Here is a 27198-nt window from a genome sequence, read left to right as displayed (position 1 = left end):
TTGGGGGAGTGTGCCTCTAAAACCTTCACGTCTTCAGTTTGACTAAAAGGAACCGACTCAGAAGTTCCTGAGCGAAGCCTTCCCATTTTTACAAACCAACTTCTAAAGGCTGGTTCCAAGAAAAACTGCAGAAGGGCTCATGATTGATGCTTGGGAATAGTCGCATTACTTTTTTTTTTTTTTAGTAAAGCAAACATTAAACAAGTGTCGTCCGGATGCCAACTATGGTACCCCGATGAATACAGATCATTAGAAAGGCGTTGGCGCCAAAAGCCGAACAAGTTGAACACATTAGGCCCTGTTTGTGCCCCTGTCCGGGTGCTAAGTTGTGTGTGTGTTTTTACCATTGAACGTTCCCTTTGAGGTTCCTTGGATAACTCATTGATCAAAGGAAATGCAGAAGGTGGTATCAGACAAGGTCTTCCCCCCCCTCCCCCGCAAAAACAGGACTCCCTCCCCAAGCCTGATGGCTTTCACCATCATTTTCACAGACTTTCTGCCATAAGTTCTTACTCAGTTTTCTCTCTTCTTTCGCTGAGACTTAGAAATATATTGAAAATATTTATTGGGAATTTAATATCGTGTTAGGCACTATGTCGCTTTCCTGGTGGCTTTACAGTCTTGTAAAGAATTTGCCTGCAGTGCGGGAGACCTGGGTTCCATGCCTGGGCTGGGAAGATTCGCTGGAGAAGGAAGGAATAGGCTACCCAGTCTTGTATTCTTGCCTGGAGAATCCAAGGGACAGAGGAGCCTGCCGGGCTACAGTGCATGGGGTCGCAAAGAGTCGGACAAGCCTGAGCAATTAAACCCAGGCCAACCAGGCACTATGCCAGATTTAGGAATAGCAGTGCCAAAAAGACAGGCTCCTTATCCAAAAGTAGTGAGGAAGACAGAAGCCAAACAAAATTAATGATAGGGTTACTTGTTCTCCTATCTCTAAGTCAAATCTTCATTAGTCATGTGTTGCTAGTTTTTTCATTCTATATGTGGAGGACTAAACTAAGCATATTTTCTGTTTTTTTTTTTTTTTTTTACTTCAAACACTGATAGGTTTGTGTCCTAGACTGATGAGTGGTGTTTATACATCAACTAGATGGTAAATTTTATAGTGTAATACTGGTAGATACAGGAATGTCATCACACTTTTCAGCCAAACAGTGTTCTGGGTCCTCCAGACAAAGTGTTGCCTCTTTCTTTTTAATGCTAATTGGGAATTTCTTATAATTTGCACAAAGTTCTTCTGTAGATGCTTAGATTTTTTTTTGTCATGAGTGCTTCCAGTGTAAATCAAGTCAATAAATAGTAATGATGGCTTTCATTTTATTGACTATTTCCTCTGAGCCAGGAATGGTGTTAAGTGCTTTCAAGAGTGTCCCCTTCAACAATCTGCAAGGATTGTTCTGTGACATTTTTATAGGTGAAACTGGAGCTCAGGGAAGACTAAAAAAATTTTTTATTGGAGTATTAGTTGATTTCAAATGTTGTGTTAGTTTCTCCTGTATAGCAAGGTGAGTCAGTTACGCATGTACATATATCCACTCTTAAATTTTTTCCCCTTTAGGTCATTACAGAGTATTGAGTAGAGTTCTCTGTGCTATACAATAGGCCCTTGTTAGTTACCTGTTTTATGTATAGTAGTGTGTATATGTCAGTGGGCTTCCCAGGTCGCTCAGCTGGTAAAGAAGCCACCTGCAGTGCGGGAAACCTGGGTTCAATTCTTGGGTTGGGAAGATCCCCTGGAAGCAGGCATGGCATCCCACTCCAATAGTCTTGCCTGGAAAATTCCATGGACAGAGGAGCCGGGTGGGCTTACAGTCCATGGGGTTGCAAAGAGTCGGACATGACTGAGCGACTAAGCATAGCACAGCACATATGTTAATGCCAATCTCCCACTTTATCCGTCCTCACCCTCAATAAGACTTTAAGGCCTCAGTCAGCAAACTTTGGAGCTGAGATTCACATCCAGCTCTGTCTCATTCCTGAATTCTTAACCACTGCTCATCCTGCCTCTTCTTTATTAATTCCCCAATATGTGCCAGGCATATAGTGAGAAATGTGAAATTTCATCCTAGGATTCTGGAACCAATAGTGGCAGTCACTTCCTCTTTTGAGTTCTCCTTTGGCATCACATAATAATACTCATTGTATTTAAAAACACAGGAAAATATTTAAAAGGAAGTGAAACCCATTAGTATTCCTATTGCTCAGAGATACTTCTAGAAATTTTGACGAGTATCTTTTCAGATCTCTATCTTAATAGGTACAGATGTCTATGAATAGTATGAGACTACTTTGCTCTTTTGTAAGTTTTCTTGACTCAAAAAGTAGGCTGTGACTATGACTGAAGATCAATATTATAATTTCTGATGGCTATCTAGAATTACACTGTATATTTCTAACATAACCATTTCCTAACTGTTTTTAATTGTGGTAAAAAATATATAAAGTTTACAGTTTTAACCCCTTGTAAGTGTATAGTACAGTAGTGTTAAGTATATACACCTTGTCATGCAACAGATCTGTGGAAATTTTTCATCTTACAAAACTGAAACTCTTTACTTACTGAACAACTTGACGACTCTTTTCCTGCCTTCCACAGCCCTTGGCAACCACCATTCTACTTTCTGTTTCCAAGAGTTTGACTTTATGTGCCTCATATAAGTGGTGAAATCATGAAGTATTTGTCCTTCTGTGATTGGCTTATTTCACTTAGCATCCTGCTGTCATGGTTCATTCATGTCATGGCATATGGCTGGATCTCCCTTTTTTTTTTTTTTTTTTAAAGGCTGAAATAATATTTCATTGCTTACAGTCCATGTATATTCAGTATTTTATTTATCCATTCATCTGCGGTGAACATTTATGTTGCTTCCACTTATTGGCTGTTGTGAATAATGCTGCAGTAAATGTTAATGTCACGTCAAGATCCTCTTTTTAGACATATGTGTCTATACCTTTTTGGACATATGTGTTCTTTTGGATATTTGTATATACATATGTATACTTCTGGGTATATAGCTACACCCAGAAGTGGGATTGCTAGATCAACTATTAATTTTTAAAAGCAATGCTATCATGAGCATCATTTTTTTATGCTTTCCTGATTATCCCTTAAATCTAACTTTTTAGGAATAGTGTGACTTTGTATTATTTATTTACTAATACAAAACTCTGTAATTCCTAAATTGCCTTTCAGAGAGATTATGCCTGTTTTCTTTCCTACTAACTAACAGTGTTTCAGAGCACCAGTTTCCCATCTTTTATTCTATTCTGTCTGATTGTAAAAAGTGATCTGTCATTTATTTAATTCTATCTAGTTGAATTTGGTTGATGTTGAGCATCTTTTATGTGTACATTGTCCATTGTTTAATCTCTTTTGAGTAGACTATTATCTTTCACAGACTCTTAGTAATTTTAAAGAAATTACTTCATAGGTTTTTAACTTGTTGTGTATTTTGCTTTTACTCTCATTTTGAATTTCATGTTTTTAACTTTTTAATTCTGTTCTTCTTTGATATAGTATAAATTATTTTAGTGTTGAAATTTATGTATTTGCCCTTATGGTTTCTAGATTATTTGTGATACTTAAAAAAGCTTTATGATGAATAGAAAGTAGATAATAAAACATAATATGTATATGCAATTTTTATCTGTTTTTACATTTGATTTTGAAACCATGTAGCCAGATTGGGAGTTGAACCCATGGGTTGGGACTTGGACCTAGCCAAAACCCAGACTGGGACTTGAACCCACAGACTTTTAGCTGAGACCACATATAATCTTAGGAATTAATAAAGCTCATGTTCTTGATGTCTTATCACAGCAAGTATTGAATGAGAAAGAAACTCATAGGTAAGAAATGGATTTATTTAGAGAAACACACTCCACAGGCAGTGTGGGCCATCTCAAAATGTAGCAGTGGCCGCAGACTTTGGGGTTGACAGTTTTTATGTTGTTTAGTTCCTCAGTCATGGCTGACACTTCTGGACCCCATGCACTGCAGCACACCACGCTTCCCTGCCCTTCACTATTTTCCACAGTTTGCTCAAACTCATGTCTGTTGAATTGGTGGTGCCATCCAACAAATCTCATCCTGTCACCCCTTCTCCTGTCCTTAATCTTTGCCAGCATCAGGGTCTTTTCTAATGAGTCAGCTCTTTGCATCAGGTGGCCCAAGTATAGGGGCTTCAGCTTAAGCATCAATCATTCCAATGAACATTCAGTACTGATTGCTTTGATCTCCTTGCTGTACAAGGGACTAAAGAGTTTGCTCCAACATCACAATTTGAAAAAATCATTTCTTTGGCACTCAGCATTCTTTATGGTCCAACTCTCACATCCATACATGACTACTGGAAAGCATAGCTTGGAGTGTATGGACCTTTGTCAGCAAAGTGATGTCTCTGCTTTTTAATACACTGTGTAGGCTTGTCATAGCTTTCTTCCAGAGAATAAGTGTCTTTTAATTTGGTGACTGAAGTGATTTTGGAGCCCAAGAAAATAAAATCTGCCATTGTTTCCACTTTTCCCGCATCTGTTTGTCACTAAGTGATGAGACCGGATACCATGATCTTAGTTTTTTGAATGTTGAGTTTTAAGCCACCTTTTTTACTCTCCTCTTTCACTTTCATCAAGAGGCTCTTTAGTTCCTCTTCACTTTCTATATATGGTATCATCTGCATATCTGAGGTTGTTAATATTTCCCTAGGCAGTCTTGATTCCAGCTTGTGCTTCATCTAGCCCTCCATTTCCCATGATGCACTCTGCATATAAATTAAATAAGTACAGTGACAGTATATAGCCTTGACATACTCCTTTTCTGATTTTGAACCTGTCCGTTTTTCCATGTCCTGTTCTAACTATTGCTTCTTGTCCTGCATACAGGTTTCCTAGGAGTCAGGTAAGGTGATGTAGTCTTCCCATCTCTTTAAGAATGTTCCACAGTTTATTGTGATCCACCCAGTCAAAGAGTTCAGTGTAGTCAGTGAATCAGAAGTAGATGTTTTTCTGGAGTTCCCTTGCTTTTTCTGTGATCCAACGGATGCTGGCAGTTTGATCTCTGGTTCCTTTGCCTTTTCTATATCCAGCTTGTACATCTGAAAGTTCTTGGTTCACATACTGCTGAAACCTAGTTTAAAGGATTTTGAACATTACCTTGCTAGCATGTGAAACATGCTATTTTGAACATTCTTCCGCATTGCCCTTCTTTGGGATCGGAATGAACACTGACCTTTTCCAGTCTTGTGGCCAGTGCTGAGCTTTCCACATCTGCTGGCATAATGAGTGCAGCGCTTTAACAGCATCATCTTTTAGGATTCGAAATAGATCGGCTGATATTCCATTACTCCACTAGTTTTGTTGGTAGTAATGCTTCCTAAGGCCTACTTGACTTCACAGTCCTGGATATCTGGCGCTAGGTGAGTGACCACACCATCTGGTTATCTGGGTTGTTAACACCTTTTTTGTTTGTTTAGTTATTCTGTGTATTCTCGCCACCTCTTCTTAATCTCTTCTGCTTCTCTTAGACCCTTGCTGTTTCTATCCTTTATTGTGCCCATCTTTGCATGAAATGTTCCCCTGGTGTCTCTAATTTTCTTGAAGATATTTCCAGTCTTTCCCATTCTGTTGCTTTCCTCTGTTTCTTTGCATTGTTCACTTAAAAAGAAAGACTTTTTCTTATCTCTCCATGCTGTTCCCTGGAAGTCTGCATTCAGTTGGGTATATCTTTCTCTTTCTCCTTTGCAGTTCAGTTCTCTTCTTTTCTCAGCTGTTGGTAAGGCCTTCTTAGATAACCGCTTTGACTTCTTGCATTTCTTTTTCTTTGGGATGGTTTTGGTCACCACCTCCTGTACAGTGGTATAAACGTCCGTCCTTCGTTTTTCAGTCCCTCTGTCTACCAGATCTCATCCTTTGAATCTATTCGTATTTATGTTTTGTTCAGTCGCTCAGTCGTCTCCGACTCTTTGCGACCCCATAAACTGCACCACGCCAGACTTCCCTGTCCTTCACCGTCTCCCACAGCTTGCTGAAACTCATGTCCATTGAGTCAGTGATGCATCTCCTCCTTTCTTGTCCCCTTTCCCTGCCTTCAATGTTTCCCAGTATCAGGGTCTTTTCTCCTGAGTCAGCTCTTTGCATCAGGTGGCCAAAGTATTGGAGTTTCAGCTTTAGCATCAGTCCTTCCAATGAATATTCAGGGTTGATTTCCTTTAGGATGGACTGGTTTGATCTCCTTGCAGTTCAAGGGACTCTCAAGAGTCTTCTCCAACACCACAGTTCAAAAGCGTCAGTTCTTCAACATTCAGCCTTCTTTATAGTCCAACTCACATCCATACATGACTACTGGAAAAATCATAGCTTTGACTAGATGGACCTTTGTTGGCAAAGTAATATTTCTGCTTTTTAATATGCTGTCTAGGTTGGTCATAGCTTTTCTTCCAAGGAGCAAGCATCTTTTAATTTCGTGGCTACAGTCACCATCTGCAGTGATTTTGGAGTCCAAGAAAAAGTCTGTCACTGTTTCCATTGTTTCCCCATCTATTTGCCATGAAGTGACGGGACCAGATGCCATGATCTTCGTTTTTTGAATGTTGAGGTTTAAGCCAGCTTTTTTTACTCTCCTGTTTCACTTTCATCAAGAGGCTCTTTAGTTCCTCTTCGCTTTCTGCCATAAGGGTGGTGTCATCTCCATATCTAAGGTTATTGATATTTCTCCCTGCAATCTTGATTCCAGCTTGTGCTTCATCCAGCCCTGCATTTCACATGATGCACTCAAATATAAGTTAAATAAACTGGTGACAATATGCAGCCTTGACGTACTCCTTTCCCAATGTGGAACCAGTTCGTTGTTCCATATCCAGTTCTAACTGTTGCTTCTTGACCTGCATATAGGTTTCTCAGGAGGCAGCTAAGGTGGTCTGGTATTCCCATCTCTTTAAGAATTTTACAGTTTGTTGTGATCCACACAAAGGCTTTAGCATAGTCCTTTCTCAGTTGTGTCCAACTCTTTGTAACCCCATAGACTGTAGCCTATGAGGCTCCTCCGTCCATAAGATTGGAGTGGGTTGCCATTTCCTTCTCCAGGGGATCTTCCCCACCCAGGGATTGAACCCGGGTCTCCCGTATTGCAAGCAGACGCCTTTACCCTCTGAGCCACCAGGGATATTTTCAATGAAACAGAAGTAGATGTTTTTCTGGAATTGTCTTGCTTTGTCTATGACCCAACAGATATTAGCAATTTGGTCTCTGGTCCCTCATCCTTTTCTAAATTGGGTAATTTCATAGGCTAATGAATGGGAGAAGTAGTCCAAATATTTGGGGGAAGGAGTGGGGATTTCTAGGAATTGGGCCACTGCCCATTTTTTGTCCTTTATGGTTAGCCTTAGAACTGTCATGGTGCCTGTGTATGTATCATTTAGCTTGTTGATATGTTACAATGAATGTGTACTGAGGCTCAAGGTCTAGTGGAAGTCAAATATGTGCTATCTTGAACCTATTTGATTCTAATAAGTTTATGTCATGTCGTCAGACTATGTTCTTCTTTTAAAGGTTGTGCCCTGCCCACCTCCCTCCTGTTTCAGTTTCACAATTTATATATACTTGGTTTTGTTTGGGTTCTCTTCTGTTTGATTGCTCTTTTCTTTGACTTGTACCATACCCATTTTCTTAATTTCTGTAACTTTATGTTTTTGTATCTGGTATGGCGTGCTTTCACTTCTTTAGATGTTTTCTCACTGTTCTCACATTTTCTTGCTTTTTATTAGATGGATTTTGGTGTCATTTTGTCAAGTTAAAAACAAGTATCTGCACTTTTAATTTTTTGGCTGCACCATGTGGTATGCAGGATCCTAGCGCCCAGGTCAGGAACCGAACCCTTTCTCCCTGTAGATAAAGTGCAGTCTTAACCACTGGACTGCCAAGGAAGTCCCAATATCTGTACTGTTATATTTTAACAAAATACAAGTTTGACATTTTTACAGATGTAGAATACTACCTAAAGGCATATTCATTTCATATTAACAGTACAGAATTTTTCATTGTATAGTCAAGGTTAATTGGGGCATTCTGTGCTTTGTTAAAATATGTTTTTATTAGAGTTGGAGCTAAGTGGTGACAGTTTAAGAGCACATGTAATTTTTTAAAATATATACTTACTTTTTATACAAAGGCTAATATTTTGTAGGGACTTTCTGTAGGATCTGATAACTTCTGAATGCTTTTATTTCTATTTGTAACTACTTATCCTACTGTGTCTTTTCAGAGTACCTCAGATTCACCCTGTCTCCTTAATGTGTTCCTCTTCTTTTTTACTCTCTATGTCAATTGTGTATTTGGTCATGAAATATTGAGCATCTCTTACGAAAGGTATTAGGTAATGGTCAAGAAGATGGGCTCCAGGCGGGGAAGGCTTGGTTGTGAGTTCTTCCTTGTCCCTGAGTGACCTTTGGCAGAGTACTTAACTATCAAGTGCCTTTGTTTACTTATCTGTAAAACTGAGACAAAGGAAATCGCAGGCCATTGTTAAACTAAAATGACTTAATATATGTAAAGCATTTAATATATGCCTGGTGCTTAGTGGGTGCTGGATTTTGTTAATATTATTTTTATTGACCTGGGCTAATACCAGAGTGATGCTTCCTAAGGCCCCCTCGACTTCACACTCCAGGATGTCGGACTCTAGGTGAGTGATCACATCATTGTGGTTATCTGGGTCCTTAAGACTTTTTTTGTACAGTTCTTCTGTGTGTTCTTGACACCTCTTCTTACTATCTTTTGATTCTGTTAGGTCTACACCATTTTTGTCCTTTATTGTGCCCATATTGGCATGAAATAGTCCGTTGGTATCTCTTAATTTTCTTGAAGCAATCTCTAGTCTTTCCCATTCTGTTGTTTTCCTTTATTTCTTTGCATTGTTTACTTCAGAAGGTTTTCTTATCTCTCCTTGCTTTTCTTTGGAATTCTGCATTCAGATGGATGTAGCTTTCCTTTTCACCTTTGCCTTTAGCTTCTCTTTTTTCTCAGCTATCTGTAAGACCTCCTGAGACAACCATTTTGCCTTTCCTTTTCTTGGAGATGGTTTTGATCACCACCTCCTGTATATTGTTAATGAACTTCCATCCATAGTTCTTTAGGCACTCTGTCTATCAGATGTGTTGCCTTGAATCTATTTGTCACTTCCACTGTATAATCTTAAGGGATTTGATTTAGGTCATACCTGAATGGCCTAGTGATTTTCCCTACTTTTTTTTGGTTTAAGTCTGAATTTTGCAATAAGGAGTTCATGATGTGAGCCACAGTCAAATCCTGATCTTGTTTTGGCTGACTGTATAGAGCTTCTCCACCTTTGGCTGCAAAGAATATAATCAATCTGGTTTTGTATTGGCCGTCTGGTGATGTCCATGTGTAGAATCATCTCTTGTGTTGTTGAAAGAGGGTGTTTGCTCTGACCAAACAAGTTTGCCAAGTTTTGTTCTCTTAGCAAAACTCTGTTAGCCTTTGTCTTGCTTCATTTTGTACTCCAAGGCCAAACTTGCCTGTTACTCCAGGTATCTCTTGACTTCCTACTTTTGAATTCCCGTCCCCTTTGATGAAAAGGACATCTTTTTTGGTGTTAGTTATAGAAGGTCTTGTTAGGGCTTCATAGAACCATTCAACTTCAGCTTTTTTGGCATCAGTGGTTGGGGCATAGACTTGGATTACTGTCATATTGAATGGTTCGCCTTGGAAACGAACAGAGATCGTTCTGTCATTCTTGAGATTGCATCCAAGTACTGCTTTTTGGACTCTCTCATTGAATATGAGGGCTTTGGAAGCATCACTGTGAACAAAGCTAGTGGAGGTAATGGAATTCAGCTGATCCATTTCAAATCCTAGAAGATGATGCTGTTAATGTGCTGCATTCAGTATGCCAGCAAATTTGGAAAACTCAGCAATGGCCACAGGATTGGGAAAGTTCAGTTTTCATTCCAGTCCCAAAGAAGGGCAATGCCAAAGGATGCTCAAACTACCGCACAATTGCTCTCATTTCATATGCTGGCAGAGTAATGCTCAAAATTCTCCAAGGTAGGCTCCAGCTTCAACAGTACATGAACCAAGAACTTCCAGATGTTCTAGCTAGATTTAGAAAAGACAAAGGAACCAGAGATCAAGTTGCCAACATCCACTGGATTATAGAACAAGCAAGACAATTCCAGAAAAGCATCTGCTTTATTGACTACGTTAAAGCCTTTGACTGTGTGGATCACAACAAACTGTGTAAAATTCGTAAAGAGATGGGAATACCAGACCACCTTAGTTGCCTCCTGAGAAACCTGTATGTGGGTGAAGAAGCAACAGGACCGGACATGGAACTGGATATGGAACAGTGGACTGCTTCCAAATTGGGAAAGGAGTACGTCAATGCTGTATATTGTCACCAGCTTATTTAACTTATATTTGAGTACATCATGTGAAATGCAGGGCTGGATGAAGCACAAGCTGGAATCAAGATTGCAGGGAGAATTATCAATAATCTCAGATATGCAGATGATATCACCCTTATGGCAGAAAGCAAAGAGGAACTAAAGAGCTTCTTTATGAAAATGAAAGAGGAGAGTGAAAAAGCTGGCTTAAAATTCAGCATTCAGAAAACCAAGATCATGGCATCTGGTCCCATTACTTTGTGGAAAATAGATGGGACACAATGGAAACAGTGACAGACTTTATTTTCTTGGGCTCCAAAATCACTGCAGATGGTGACTGCAGTCATGAAATTAAAAGACACTCACTCCTTGGAAGAAAAGCTATGACAAACCAAGAAAACGTATTGAAAAACAGAGACATTACCTTGCTGACAAAGGTCCCTCTAGTCAAAGCTATGGTTTTTCCAGTAGTCAACGTATGGATAGGAGATTTGGACCATAAAAAGTCTGAGCACCAAAGAACCAATGCCTTTTAATTGTGGTGTTGGAGAAGTCTCTTGAGAGTCCCTTGAAATGCAAGGAGATCAAACCAGTCACTTCTAAAGGAAATCAGTCCTGAATATTCATTGGAAGGACTGATGCTGAAGCTCCAATACTTTGGCCACTGGATGTAAAGAGCTGACTTATTAGAAAAAACACTGATGCTGGGAAACATTGAAGGCAGGAGGAGAATGGGACGACAGAGTACAAGATGGTTGGATGGTATCACTGACTCATATTGATATAGCAGATATTAGATATAGCAGTTTTAAAATGGATATGAGTCTGAACAAGCTCCAGGAGATGATGAAGGACAGCGAAGCCTGGCATGTTGCTGTTCATGGGTCACAGATAGTCAGACACAACTTAGCGACTGAACCACAATGCTAGAGTGGGTGTGTGCCTACCAAGTCACTTCCGTCTTGTCCAACTCTTTGCGACCCTATGGACTGTAGCCTGCCAGGCTTATTTGTCCATAGGATTCTCCTGGCAATAATACTGGCCATAATACAAGCATAAATAATAGTTTGCCTTGCCCTCCTCCAGGGGATCTTCCTGACCCCAGGATTGAACCCATTTCTCATATGTCTTCTGCATTGGCAGGTGTGTTCTTTACTACTAGCGCCACCTGGGAAACCCAATACTAGTGTACTGAAGTAAAACAGAATGAAAAGTTTGTGGTCCTTGACTTCATAAAGACATTGTAATGAGAGAGGAAACAGATCAAAATAATTTTCAATCACAGTAAGTGCATAAAGGAAGTGAACTGATACTAAGGTAAATGTAGGAGAGTCCTATTGGGAAGTACTGCATATTCCTGTGGAACACTGATGGCTTGGGGTGGGTGATGCCTGTCGGAGTGGAAAGAAACGAATGGGTTTGCGATATGTTTGGGGAATAGTTAATAATTAATCAATTTAATGTGGCTAAAGAAGAAGTGAAAAACAAGAATGAACTCAATTTACTGGTTTGAGTAACTTCATGACTGCACTATTACTGAGAGGGTTGGTCAGGGAGCACACGGTTTGATGGAGACTAGAAGACTTTGGTCTTGGACATTTAGGCTAGAAATGTCTGTGTGTACGGTCAGGCCAGTCAGGACGGCTGTTCTGTTGGGCTCTGCGCGCTGCCTGCTCCACCAGCCAGTGCTTCCTCTGTGCCCTACTCACCTGACTGACCTTCCTGCTTACATTTCCCCCAGGCCAACTAGTGATTGCTTTTATCAAAGAGATCTTGAGGGTGGGCTTCTCTACTGGTTTCCCAGGTAACTGATGCAACCACCAGACATCAATTCCCCACCTAACCCCGGGGAGCAAAGGCTGCCACCTTGCCTTGCCTCCTGTTAGCAGCGCATGGTGGGGTAGTTCTCCAGAACCCTGCTTTCAGACGTGTAAGTGCCCTCATCCATTAAACTGCTGTCTCTGTTGCTAACTCCAGGCTCTTTCTTCGGTCTTAAAACTGGGCAAGTGCAGGCCTTATAGGACTGTGGGGTGCAGCCCAGCACTTTGAGACATCCAAGATGTCAGGTAAGTAATTAGATGTAGGAGTCTGAAGCTAAGAGATTATATATTACCCAGACTATTTGTAGTACTCCTCTAAAGATTGTCCTTGTCCCCACATCCATTCTTACAAATTTGCCAAGGTAATATTTGTAAAGTAGTGACTTGGTTAAACTCTAGGAAAGGCTCCCAATTCCTTACAGAATAAAGTTTAAACTCTTTTTTTAATATGGCATAAGGAAACCTCCCTGACCTGATCTATTTTTACTTCTTTACCACTTGTCACAAAGCGTTTAATTTTTTAGTTATGCTAAACTGCTTAGGATTTTGTGAAACTTTATAGTTTTGCAAATATGGCCTCTTTCTCTTTAGAATCTCCTTGATTTTCCATCAGCAAACTCCCCTCTTTCTTTAAGTTTTGAGTTACATCAAGTATTTAAATAAGGTGTACTGCATTCCAAGCATTTTCTCTAAGTGAAGCCTCCTTTGATTGCTTGCTACCTCACTTGGTTCAACACTCTCACTTATGTGTGGTATTGTTATGTATACTTCTTTCATAGCGCTTACTTCATTGTGCTGCAATTATTTGTTTATAACTCTTATTTCCACCTTAGATTTAGCTGGAGGGTGAGGCTCCAATGGCACAAAGTCATCTTTGTTTACCTGGCACCCTCTTCAATGCCTAATACATAATAGCCACTCAACAGTTACTTGTTGAATGAATGATTTTAAGAGGCAGTGTTGCATAATAGCAAAATTCAGACTTTACATTAGACCAGTCAGAGTTCTAGACTTAATATCACCACTTACTAACTGGTGATAAATTATTTAATATCTCTGAATCTCAGTTTTCTTGTCCTTAATGTGAGGATAATGATAACTTATCTTTGTGAGTTGTTTTGAGAATTATAGATTTTCTAAATTTTCTTACTGTACTGCCTGACAGAAAGAGATCATTCATTAGTAGGAGTTATTTTATCTTTCTGAAAACAGTTCCCTGTAGAATGGAAGATTGTAGTGTCCTTGCTTTTAAAGTAATTAGATATTAGATATGGCAATTTTAAAGTCCCATCAGTTATTTTAAAAATATTATGTAATTTTATGGTTTTCTGAACTTGATCTTTTATCATTTTAGAACATGATTCAATTTTATTAACAAAACATGATGTTAATTTATTAAATTTAGTTTGTAACTTACTGACAATCCTTAATATACCTATATCAGATAAAACACGAAGCAGAATGTTCTCTATTATGAAACTATGAAGTATGGCAAAATATCAAATAGGTACATTTATAAATTCTGATGAAATCTGAAGAGTTCGTAAGATTTGAGTATATGATTTTGTGGGTAATAACTGGAAGTATCTGAGTAGGTAAGTGACATCTTCATAGACTGCCTTTTCAAACTCATATTCAAACTGCTGCTGTTGTTTTTGTGAGTGTGTCTGTAACTGAGCAGGACCCTATAGGGCCTTCCCAGGACAGACCCCTCCGTCATATCCTCTGCTTTAGCTCCTCTGTGTTTCCTAGAGAATAGTCTCTGATGCCCATTTCCTGAGTGGTTTTACAGAGGCTAAAGTGAAAGTGTTAGTTGCTCAGTCGTTTCTGACTCTTTGGGACTTCATGGACTGTAGCCCACTAGGCTCCTCTGTCCGTGGAATTCTCCAGGCAAGAATACTGGAGTGGGTAGTCATTCCCTTCTCCAGGGGATCTTCCAGACCCAGGGATCGAATCCACATCTCCTGCCTTGCAGGCAGATTCTTTACAGCTGCTAAAACCCCCACCAACTGGGAGAAAGTAACTACTTAATTGTTGACCTTGAGTACATAGCCCCTACAGCCTACAGGTGCCTAAGGATTGATAATGTTAACCCCTGTGACCCCACCCTGTTACCTCACCATCAACCAGTCAGAGAATTGTGCACAGCTGATCACATGCTCTGGGATGCCCCCTCCCTTTGGTTGCCTTTAAAAGTGGTTTGCTGAAACCTTTGCGGATTTCAGGCTTTTTGAGCATTGAGAGTCCTGGAGTTCTTGCTTGGTGTCCTGTAATTAATACTATGTCCGCTTTCCTTCATCACAACCTGGTGTCAGTAGATTGGCTTTACTGCATGTCAGCGTGTGGACCCAAGTTTGTTTCGGTAACTTGTGTTTTCTGGATCCATGTACTTTAGAGCAGAGTTGTCCATTAGACTTCCATATTCACCATTTGTGGGAACTAGCAATTTATTTTAGCTCAATTTGTATTTCCAATAAGGAACTTGGAATTATTTCTGTTAATACATGCTTATTTCTGTACTTAACTTGGGGAAGCACCGGTGTTACTAGCTTGTAGTCCTCCTCCCTCATCTTTGACTACTTGCTTTCTATTATCAGTGGATGAGAGGAGAGGAGGAATGAGTAATCAAGTTGCTTGTCGTAAGTCACCCAAGATTTATTTAAGTATTTTTACATTTACTTGTGTCCATGTAACCAAATTGCCATAGTAATTAGGACCATTTCCACTAACAATTTTTGTTTGGGATGAATTTATAAAATTTAGTTACTTAGATTAACTGAGCTTGTGTTTAAATTTAATTTTACTTATTTGGCAGTGCTAGGTCTTAACTGCAGCATGTGGGGTCTTTAGTTTTGGCATGCTGACTCTTAGCTGTGGCATATGGGATCTAAATCCCCAACCAGGGATCGAACCAGGGCCCCCTGCATTGGGTGCTCGGAGTCTTAGCCACTGGACCACCATGGAAGACCCTGAACTTATTTTTAAATTGCAGTATTCTAATACCCTGATATTCTAACATGAAACCATATTTAATCCATATTTAATAAACTACCCCCTCTCTAATCTTAATCACTTTGCAAACTGTGTCATTTTCCCTGCTGTAACTTGAACTTGGTTTTCTTTCTGTCTGCCTACATCCTGACTTCTACATTTGAATGCACACCTTAGCTGATCTGGTATGTTAGGTTTTTAGTTCCTCAACTGTCGTATTGCCTGTAAACTTTATTTTCACACTAGTTCAGCTACGCACTCCAGTGGTCCCGTCTTATGTTGTCTCATCTCTAGGAATGGTTCTACCTCTAGACTGTTTAATCATGGTCCCTGCCCTTTGAATTTTTTTGTTTTTAGTATTTATTCATCTTTGGCTGTGCTGCAGTGTTTTTGTTGCTGCTTGGGCTTTTCTAGTTGGGGCAAAGAGTGGGGGACTACTCTCTAGTACGGTGTGCGGGCCTCTCATTGCAGTGACTTCTCTTGTTGCAGAGCATGGCCTTTCAGGAAAGCAGACCTCAGTGGTTGTGGCTTCTGAGCTCTAGAGCACAGGCTCAGTAGTTGTGGCACATGGGCTTAGTGGCTCTAAGGTATGTGGGATCTTCCCAGATCAGGGATCAAACCCATGTCCTCTGCATTGGCTGGCAGATTCTTTACCACTGAGCTACCAGGGAAGCTCCTGAAGTTTTAATACAACAAATAATATCAAGTGCATAGTGCCGGGCACTGGTCTAGGTGCATGGAATACACCCGAAATAAAACAGACAAAAATTTATGCCCTTTTGGAGAGTTTCTAGCCTAGTGGAAAGAGAAAAAAACAAAACCCACAGTAAGTATGTAAACTATATAGTGTTTTACAAGTTGATGAGTGGTACCAGGAAAGAAAAAGTAGAGCAGGTAACGGATAAAAGGGAGTTCAATTTTTTTGTTTTAAAAGTTTTTATTCTGAAAAATTTAAGATATATAGTCGCAAGAATGGTACAAATATGCTCTTAATCGAGAATCACATATTGTTAATGTTTTGTCATATTTACTTTAAAGTTCTCTCTCAAAAATATGTAACACTTTATGAATTTGTGTGTCACCCTTGTGCAGGAGCCATGTTAATGTTCTCTATATTGTTCTAATTTTAGAGTGTGTGCTGCCTAAGCAAGCACAAACATTGTAGTTTTAAATAAGGTGGTCAAGTTAAGTGTTCACTGAGAGATTGGCATTTTAGGAAAGTCTAGAAGGAAACAAGGGCAGTAGCCATGCAAAGAGGAAGCAGTGGGGGATGGGGATGAGGAGAGTGGTATAGGCTGATGGACCAGCTGGTGTGGAGTCCAAAGCAGGAATGCATAAGAACATAAGTTTGACAGGAAAAAGTGAGGTGGGGAGGTAATAGGAGAAGGGTGCAGAGTGTAGAAGGGCTCATAAACCATTGACAGATGTTATCCAGGTAACATCAGGAGCCACCAAGGAGTGCTGAGAAGTAATGTGATCAGATTTACGTTGTGAAAGTATCTCACTGACTGCTGAGTTGAGGAGAATGTAAGGAGCACGATGGCATCTTGGAGGATCAGGCTATTGCAAGAATTCAGGCTTGGAGGTAACATGATGGTGGCTCAGGTCGGGCGAGTAGGTGTGGAGATGGTGGGATTCTGGATATATTTTGAATGTAGAGCCAACAGAAGATGGTGGTGGATTGGATGTGCAATGTGAGGCAAAGCGTCAAGTCAAGGAATTGGTGTGAGTAACTGGCAAGATGGGATAGGGAAGACCCTTGATGGAGGAAGGTTTGCGAGAAAGATCTAGAGTTCATTTTGGCCACAGTAAGTTTCAGATGTCTGTTAGACGGCTAGGTAGAAATGTCTGGTTAAATATGCAAACAAATCTGAAGTTAAGAAGAGGTCTGATCTTCGCATACGCGTATGGGAGTCATTGGCATAGAGGTGGTATTTAAAGGCATGAAACCAATGAGATCTCTAAAGGATAGAGCAGAGGATGCTAAAACCCGAGCCCTGGTACTCTCTTAAGAGGACAGGGAGATGAGGAAAAGGGAAAAGTTTAGACCAAAACAAAATGATACATGATAAAATCCATGAGGGTGTAGTGTTCCAGAATCTAAATGAAAAAAAAAAGCGATTTAATGAAGAGGGAATGATTTACTGATAGTGAGATGCAGACTGAGAATTCCTTCATGCTCTCTTCCTTTTACTTCCAATTCATTTCCTTTATACTTTTAAAATATATATATTTATTTTTATTTATTTACTTATTTGACTGCACCAGGTCTTAGTTGTGGCATGCGAGATCTAATTTTCTGACCAGGGATCAAACCTGGGTCCCCTGAATTGGAAGCATGGCATCTTAGCCACTGAACCAGGGAAGTCCTTTGTATAAACTTATCTGGTTATTGTCTATTTGTTCTTCAGATCTCAGCCTTGATATGTATATCTGTTAAGAAGCCTTCCAAAACCCCAAATCTGAACACTGTCCCTCTTATATGTTCCACTAACATCTGCCTGGTACATTCCCTGTAGTGTTTCTTGAAAATTGTGTTTGTTCTATTTTGTTATATATCCAGAGCCTTCTGCAATGTCTGCTCCACATAAACATGAAAGTATATTTTTTTTGTTGAATACATGAAAAAAATGAAATTCATTAAGTGAATATTTTTTAACTGTAAATTCTTTACAGAGCAAATATTCTATTTAAAATAGATATTTTCACTGGGATTTAGCCCTGAGGCAGAGATGGAGCATTCTTTTTTTTTTTTTTTTTTGAGATGGAGCATTCTTACCTTGAAAAGAGAGTACAGACCCAGATGTATTACCTCTGCCACTAGCTACGTGATCCTGTTTTAACTTTTTGGCCCTCATTATGCCAAACTTCAGATTCATTGTTACATGTTAAGCCAGTGTGTTTGCTTTTCCAACTTTTAAAACTGAAGTTTTAATTTTGAAGTCATTGTAAATTCATAGCTGTTGTGAGAAATAATGCAAAGAAATAATGCAGGTACAATCCTGTCTACCCTTTACCCAGTTTCCTGCAATGGTAATATCTTGTAAAACTGTAACACAGGATATTGACACCATGAAGATGGAGCACATTTCCCTCTCATAGGGGTCCCTCATGTTGCCTTTCTAGAGTCACAATCTGTTCTTTCTTTTCCCCACCTTAACCCTTGGCAACTACTAATCTCTTCTCCATTTCTACAGTTTTGTCATTTGAAGAATGTTACATAAATGGAGTCAAATGTAACCTTTTGAGATTGACTTTTTCAGCAGCACAAATCTCTGGAGACTCATCCATATTGTGTGTGTCCGTTGTGCCTTTTTTATTTTTTTGCTGACTAGTATTCCATGATATGTGTGTACCAGTTTGTTTAACCATTTACCTTGTAGAATGATCCATTCCAGTTAGGCTGGTTTGAGGTTTTCACTATAATGAATAAAGCTACTGTAAACATTCACATTTCGGTATAGTTATAAGTTTTGTGTAGACATAAATTTTGACATTTTTCCTCTAGGGTAAATGCCCAGGAGTACAGTTGCTGAGTCATATGATAGTTGCATGTGTAGTTATTGAAGAAATTATCAGTAGTTTTCTAAGTGACTGTATGTATACTCCATAGAAGCATACATCAAGACAGGAATTGCTTGTTTGATAGATTGATTTTGTTTGTGTTTTAAATCTTTGGATGAGACTTCGTTTCATTTCAGGCTTTGTAGCCATATAAACATCCAGTCCCATCATTTCATGGCAAATAGATGGGGAAACAATGGAAACAGTGACAGACTTAATTTTCTTGGGCTCCAAAATCACTGCAGATGGTGACTGCAGCCACGAAATTAAAAGATGCTTGCTCCTTGGAAGAAAAGCTATGACAAACCTAGACAGCATGTTAAAAAGCAGGGATATTACTTTGCTGACAAAGGTCCATCTAGTCAAAGCTATGGTTTTTCCAGTAGTCTTGTATGGATGTGAGAGTTGGACCATGAAGAAGGCTGAGTGCCAAATTGATGCTTTTGAACTATGGTGTTGGAGAAGACTCTTGAGAGTCCCTTGGACTGCAAGGAGTTCCAACCAGTCCATCCTAAAGGAAATCAGTCCTGAATATTCATTTGAAGGACTGATGCTAAAGCTCAAACTCCAATACTTTGGCTACTTGGTGTGAAGAACTGACCCATTGGAAAAGACCCTGATGCTGGGAAAGATTGAAGGCAGGAAGAGAAGGGGACAACAGAGGATGAGATGGGTGGATGGCATCACCAACTTGATGGACATGAGTTTGAGCAAGCTCCAGGAGTTAATGATAGACAGGGAAGTCTGGTGTGCTTCTGTCCACAGGGTTGCATAGAGTTGGACACAACTGAGCGACTGAACTGAACTGAAACTTGTATTTGAATCCTGGCTTTCTTATCCACCATGTTATAGTTTACTCATTAGTGAATATGAAAGTGAAAGTCACTCAGTCAAATCTGACTCTGCGACACCATGGACTGTGTAGTCCATGGAATTCTCCAGGCCAGAATACTGGAGTGGGTAGCCTATCCCTTCTCCAGGGGATCTTCCCAACCCAGGAATTGAACCGGGGTCTCCTGCATTGCAGGTGGATTCTTTACCAACTGAGCTATACTTATTTCATAGGGTTCTTAGCAGAATTACATGAGATAGCAGAATTACATGAGATAGCATATGTTCAAGTTCTTGGCACAAGACAGACACTCCAGAAATATTAGTTCTTTCCCCACCTTCAGAACTGAAAACAGGGCCTATTTTCACTGGTGTTCATATTGTTTCAGTGGCATAGGCATCACCTCTTTGCTGACACTTATCAGTTCCAATCTAGTAACAGGGTTATCAATTCTTTGTTTTACACCTTCTTTTCTAGAAATCTTTTATAGTTTCCATATACAGGTCTTGTGCATCCTTTTATTAGATTTATTTCTGATCTTTGAATTTCTTGATGTTTTTAAGAATGGTATCAATTTTAACATTTTATTTTCTCATTTTTGCCTATGTAGAGGAACATAATGGATTCTGTATATTGGTCATGTATTCATCAACCTTACTAAATTTGCTTATAAATCTCCTACTGGATTATTTTTATTCTCTGTACATAATCCTATGTCGTGTGTGAATTAAAAATTTTTTTCTCTTTTCTTTTGCCTTGTTCAATTGATTTCCATTGTTAAATAAAACTTGAGATAGTAAGCATTTTTGTGTCTTTTCTGACCTTGCAAAGAAAGCTGTCAACATTTTACCTTAAGATGTTCACTGAAGGTTTTTGGTAAAATCTTTTCATCATATGAAATGTCTTCTTCTGTTTTTCCTATGTCAGGGAGCTTTTACTCTGAACAGATCTTTAATTTTATCAAATGCTTCTCTCCCTGTACCGTTAAGATTACCATATAAATTCTCTTATTTATTTTGTTATTCTTGAAAATTACATTGATTGAAGTTTTTACAGTGGTTTTTTTTTTTTAACAGCCTAATGAGATAAAATTCACCCAAAAATAAAATCAAAATTCATTTATTTTACAATTCTGTGGGTTTTGGTATATTCAGAGTTGTAGAACCATTATCATGATCTAATTTTTTAACATTTTCTTCACTCTAAAGAGAAACCTAGTAATCATTTGATGTTGCTCTTTATTCTCCTCCCCTGTATTCCTACTCTCCCCCCATCCCCCTGACTCCTGCCCTAGGCAACCACTCATTTACTTTCTGTCTCTATGGATTTGCTTCTTCTAGATTTTTCATAAAAATGGAATCACACAATATGTGGTTCTTGGTGACTGGCTTTTGTCACTTAGCATGTTTTCAAGATTCATCCCATGTTGTAGCACGTATTAATATTTTATTCATTTTTTGCTGTCAAATAATATTCCATCGCATGGATATACTGTATTTATCAGTTCATCAGTTGATAAACATTTAGGTTTCTATTTTTTAACTATAATAATGCTGCTATGAAAGTTTGTATGTGAGTTTTTATGTAGATGTATATTTTCATTTATCTTGGGTGTATACCTAGAGGTAGAGTTTTCAGGTTTTATAGTAATTATGTTTAACATTTGATGAACTGCTATATTGATTTTCACAATGATTACACTTGTATACATTCCCACAATCAGTGTTTGAGGCTTCTAATTTTCTCCACGCTTTGCCAAACTTCTTGTCAGCTATCTTTTTTACATTAGCCATCCTAACAAGTATAAAGTGATGTTTTGCTGTGGTTCTGATTTGCCATTTTCTTAATATTCATGATGTTGAACGTCGTTTTGTGTAGTTATTGGCCATTTATGTATCTTCTTTAGAGAAATGTCTATTCAGATCTTTTGCCCATTTAAAAATTGGATTGTCTTTTTTTTTCATTAAGTTATAGTTGTTCTTGTATATTCTAGATTTAAGTCCTTTGTTAGATATAGTTTGCAGATTGTTCTTCCCTTTTTGTGGATTGCCCTTACTTTCTGGATGGTATTATTTGCAACACCAAAGTTTTAAATTTTGGTGAAATCCATTTTATCTATTCTTTTGTTACTTTTATTTTTGGCATTGTATCTAAGAAACCATTGCATAACTCACAGTCACCAAGATTTATTCTTATGCTTTCTTTTAACAGTTTTTTAGTTTTAGCCCTTGATCATTTTTACTTGTTTTGTGCATGGTGTGAGTTAGGGGTCTGGTTTCACTCTTATATGTGGATATGAACATCTAGTTGTCCCAGCACTATTTCTTGAAAAGATTATTCATTTTCTCTTGAATTATTTTGATACCCTTGTCAAAAATCAGCTGACTCTAAGTGTTTATTTATGGACTCTGAATTCTAAACCATTGATCTGTCTATCGTTATGCTAGTACTACACTGACTTCATTATGTGGCTTCATAGTAGGTTTTACAACCAAGAAATGTAAGTACTTCTTTAAGAAAGATAGTATAAATAGGAAATGGTTTTCTAAAAGTGTTTTTCTTTTGAGTATTAAGTAAAACATTCCTTTTCTATTAATTAGATTGTACCACTACATTTTAAATTCTTTATGCATTCAGGTACCTATTTGAATTATAAGTGAGCCAGCTCATAATTTTAGTTTAATTTTTTCTAAACATTACTCTTTCAGAGTTCTTCCATCTTCATATTAAATAATTATTTTTTCTCTTGTTACTCTATTAGAACAGTTTTTATTAAGATTATTTTAGTTTCATTGTTTATTTTTACTAATAACAGTGCCTGATTCAGTCCTCATAAAAGTTGCAATGTGACCTCAACATAGTGGATATTCTTTTTCTTGGAGTATTTGTTAATTTTTTTTTTACAATATTAAAAAGCAGAGATAATAGGTACTAAAATGATTTTGTATATTTTGTATATTTTTCTTAGCTTCTTGCAGTGTCCGTCACTAAAACATGGTATCCCTTATGCCACTTACCCTGAAAGGTTTCTAAGCCCTTATTCCTTCTGGAAAGTGGACATGACTCTTTCTGCTGTTACTACCCTTACCAGAGTAAATTTCACTTAATCCCAATGCTTTTGAATTTTTACTTTCTAGGTTAAAGACTGAAATGGGTATATCTGATTAGCAAAATCTATATGTGTAAGGCAAACTGGGAGAGCAAGAATCTGTTATTTCCAGCTTTATTTTTGGAAGGTGATACCTGACTCCCACCCATATATGTAATGTAAGGAAATTTCTAAATATAGCAGGGGTCCCAGATGTTGGGTGGCTGCAAAAAATGATATAGGTTTACTATCCCAAGGTGACTGCCAACACATACCACCCTTGATCTCTCCCTAGAGTTCCAGACTGATGTATTTTCAAGTCTATTTGACATGTCCACTTCTTATCTTGTGGTCATCTCTAACTGTATATATTCCTAAAAGATCTGTTGATTTTTTTTTTCTTCCCAATCCATTTGTTCATTAGCCTTTAAGTAACTTGTGCAGCCTCTCAGTAAATTGTACAACTCCATCACACTAAACATACATCTTGATTTCACATTTCCCTCATTCCCCCCATGTACTCCATCAGCAAGTCCTGTTAGCTTTAGCTCTGAGAGATTTCCTAAATCTCTATAGTTCCATAGTTAAGATGATTTTTGCCATGTGCTTCGCAGCATGATGAGGAGTTTCATGCTTTCCCCCCTTTTGAGCCATTTTTCTATTCTTTATTCAGAGTTTTGTTATTATTGCTGACAGGGTACTGGGGATACTGACTCAGTGTTGCTTCTGAGAACAGGTCTGAGTTATAAATCACCTCTAAATTCAGTCATCACTGAGGCAGTATGGGCTTTGTGGACTGGCCAAGTCCTATAAGAACATTTCTCCCTGCCTTTCTATTGACAGCTTTATCCTCATCTGGTAGTTTTTGAACTATAAGTCAGATTATGTTCCTGCCCTGCTTAAAACTTTTCAGTGATTACTATCCAATACAACTTTCAGTGAAGAATGAAGTGTTTTGTGTATGTGAACCATTCAGTATGATAGCCACTAGCCATATGTGGCTGTTGAAAATTGAAACATGGTGGATGGAGCTGAGGAATTTAATTTTTTATTTTAATTACATTTAAATAGCTATATCTGCCTAATAGTGTATTTGGCAAGACATCTCCATTGACTTACCTTCATTCTTAAAGTGGAATCCAAACTCTTTATGACAGCCTTCTGTGATTTGACATTTGATTATCTCAATAGCTTCATCTCATGTCATTCTGTCGCTTGGTTTAACCTCATTGGCCTGCTTTCTGTTTCTAGAAATCACTAAGCCCTTTCTCAAATTAGGGTCCTTTCACTTATTCTGTTCACCCGGAGTGCTCTTCTATCAACTTTGAACCTGACTGGTTCTTTCACATCCTTTAGACTGTAGAGCAGGCATCACCTAAGAGTGAACTTTCCTGGTCAGCTTGCGTAAAGTAGCTATTAGCCTCTTAAGTTCCTTCATAATACTTGTACTATATACTGTAATTAATCTCCTTGTTTATCTGTTTATTTTCGGTCTACCCCTCAAGAATGTAAGCTCTGTGGGGGTGTGATCCTTGCTTCTCTAGATTGTGGCATGTTGTACGTATTTGTTAATAATATATATTTGTCAAATTCTTGATATTCTTAAACATTATATACAGAGATTAATTACTTTTTTAGGGGAGTGAGAGGCTGAAGTTTATAAGTCTGCAAGCAATTGATAATTAAAGCAAATTTGTTTTTAAAATGAAATGAGGTTATAAATAGATGAATGTTGCAATCTAAATACAAAGTGTCTTATTAAAGAAGCTTTATAGTTCAGTGATTTAATAGGATTTTTTCTTGCAGAGGTCTAAGAATTTGAAGATATATGAAATTTTTTTTTTTTTTTGATATATGAAATTTTTATGTTAGAAAATTAAAACTATAGCTGTGGAAACCCACTGGTGAGAAAGGTGCTAATCAGGCTGTGTTTATACTGTGGATTCAAGTGGTTAAAGAATTCATTTTAATATTTAAAAATCAATCTCATTTAATAATATTGAGCTAATTTAATAATTATAAATTTGGAGTTAGTGTCTTTGTATCTTATCATTTTTAAAGTGCAATTTAGGAAATTCCCTGGGGATCCAGTGATTAGGACTCTCCACTTTGATTGCTGAGGGCCCAAGTTCCATCCCATCAGGGAACCAAGATGCCACGAGCCACATGGTAGGCCCAAATAAATAAATAAATTAAACAAATGATAAAATTTAATTTGACTTCATTCTTAGAAAATCTGATATAATGTGAAGATGAGTATCTATAAAAGGATCAACTATAAAAAAAGTTTCAAAAAAAAAAAAGAATTTCATCTTTCTGTAACAAATTCATTCCTTATTTTAAAAATAATATATTTCATTTATAAATCTAGTTGATTTATAACTTTTCAGTAATGCATTTGTTGCTTAAAAGAGAGGTTATTGCTACATTATGGCTCAACTATATATAATAGGATACAAATGAAATAGAAAATGCTGGTCCCTAGACAGTGCAACAAGTAATTGCTTTTGGATTCAGTGCTTTGAATTTTCTTAATTGCTTATTCTGAGAACACAATTTAACCAGTTTATATCTGGTATATCAAGACTACTAATAAGTACTTTAATATTATTATTTATCTTTAATTTTCTAATACACTTAGTAATATCTATTTCCTTCACCCCTCCCCCTTGTGATTTTTGTTTTGTTTTGTTTTTAGGATCATCATGTCCAGAGGTCATAACATAAAAAAGTGTCTTACACCTCAAATTTCTTGTTTGACAAATGAATCTTATAAACACCTGGATTTTTTGCCTGACAAACTAAGAGCAAAGCTGCTTCCTTTCCAGAAAGATGGCATCACTTTTGCCCTGAGAAGAGATGGCAGGTAAGTACTTTTTTCAAGACATGGTAAAATGATTAATCTGTCAAGTGTGTGTGATTTTTTCATTGTTGTTCAGTAGCAAAGAGTCAGATATGACTGAGCGACTGAACAACAATGAAAAAAATTTTTTGTGTATACATAGTCTTCCCATTGATTTGATTTTTTTTTTTTTAACTGGATCATGAAATAATAGCTAGATCCTGAATAAGTAGGAAGAAAAGCTTTAGAGGACATTTTTGGGTTAACTGGGAGAACTTCAACTGGACTCTATTAGAGTGATGTTATCAATTTATAGATACAGTGATGGTGTTATAGTTGAACAGAATAATGTTTTTGTTCCTGTGAAATGCATGATAAAGAATTTGGGAATAAAGAATCCTGCTATCGAAAGCCCATTTTCTGCATTTTCCCAAAAGGGAAAGGCATGTATTTGTTTAGAGAAACTTTGAGGGGTCAGCCAAAATAGTAACACTGTGAACATTTGAGTGGTATTATAGTGTGTTCATCATATTACTCTTTTTGGCTTTTACATGAGAATTTTCCAAAAAACAGAAATTGATCTATTTTTCATGCCTTTATAAATCATCTATGTTATATCTGTATCTGATTTTAAGTTTTCTCTTTGTCTTTGGAGTACTGCAGTTGCACTATAATTTATTCTATATGATTTGCTTTTTATTTATCCTGGTTGGTATTATACATTTTTAATGTGGAATTTGTGTCATGTTGATTCTGGGAAATTTTCAGTATTCAAATATTGATTCTCACCCATTCTCTTCAGTATCTTCTTCTGCTACTCCAGTTAGACTTATACTTGACCTTTTCTCTTTATCCTATGCTTCCATTAATGTCTCATTATCTGTGTTACATTATGGTTGTTTTTAAAAACCTCTCATATATATGATTGAACTGTTCTAATCTATTTACTCACGTACTCAGTTTTTAAAGAACTTTTTAAATGATGAATAAAATATATGGAAAAGCATCTGCAGATCATAAACATACAACTTGAAGATAGTCATTCACCAGAATCACAAAGTAGAACATCACCCGCATCCCAGAAACCTTCCTTTTGCCCTCTCCCAATCCCTGTTGGCTCCCTCCTTTCCAAGTGTAATCACCATCCTGACTTATTATGCCACACATTACTTTTACATGTTCAACTGTATTATTATAATCATCCAATGGACATAAGTTTGGGTAAACTCTGGGAGTTGGCTATGGACAGAGAGGCCTGGAGTGCTGCAGTCAGTGGGGTTGCAAAGAGTCGGACATGACTGAACAACTGAACTGAACTGGACTGAATCATCCATTTGTACTCTTTTGTGTCTGACTTTTCTCATTCTCCATCACTACAGGATCCTTCAGTATTGTTGCACGTAGTTGTAATTGGTTCATTCCCATTGCTATATAAAATTCCATTGGGTAAATATACCATAATTTATTTATTCATTGTACTGTTGATGAGCACTGGGTTGTTTCTAGTTTGAGGCCTTTAAAGATAACAGTGCTGTGAACATTCTTAGACTATTCTTTTGGTAAAAATATATACACATTTTTATTGTGCATATATCAAGAAGAGGAATCATTGGGTTATAAACATGCATATATTCCACTAAGTAGATGCCACCTGTGTTAAT

The 27198-nt window shown here is 37.8% G+C and overlaps 1 protein-coding gene and 1 non-coding gene across 5 annotated transcripts in view; one reads left to right on the top strand and one right to left on the bottom strand.

Annotated features, from left to right (window-relative positions):
• The window catches only part of ZRANB3 (zinc finger RANBP2-type containing 3), a 279170-nt gene that overhangs the window by 499 nt on the left and 251473 nt on the right, over nucleotides 1-27198 (top strand). For 3 of the 4 annotated variants that reach the window (XM_043487604.1, XM_043487603.1, XM_043487605.1), the window contains exon 2: nucleotides 25394-25561. In XM_043487604.1, coding sequence (XP_043343539.1) covers nucleotides 25401-25561 — 161 coding nt within the window. In that variant the 5' untranslated portion in view covers nucleotides 25394-25400. Of the gene's footprint in view, nucleotides 1-25393; nucleotides 25562-27198 lie in introns of those variants that run through there. The other variant, XM_043487606.1, reaches the window with a different exon arrangement.
• On the bottom strand, nucleotides 16259-16365 carry LOC122454062. Its single transcript, XR_006273282.1, has one exon. It is a non-coding gene; the product is annotated as a U6 spliceosomal RNA (small nuclear RNA).

This window comes from Cervus canadensis, chromosome 15 (genome assembly GCF_019320065.1).
Source record: "Cervus canadensis isolate Bull #8, Minnesota chromosome 15, ASM1932006v1, whole genome shotgun sequence".
Classification (NCBI taxonomy): Eukaryota; Metazoa; Chordata; class Mammalia; order Artiodactyla; family Cervidae; genus Cervus; species Cervus canadensis.
The sequence above is the reverse complement of the archived record's forward strand: the minus strand, read 5'-3'. Positions and strand labels throughout refer to the sequence as shown.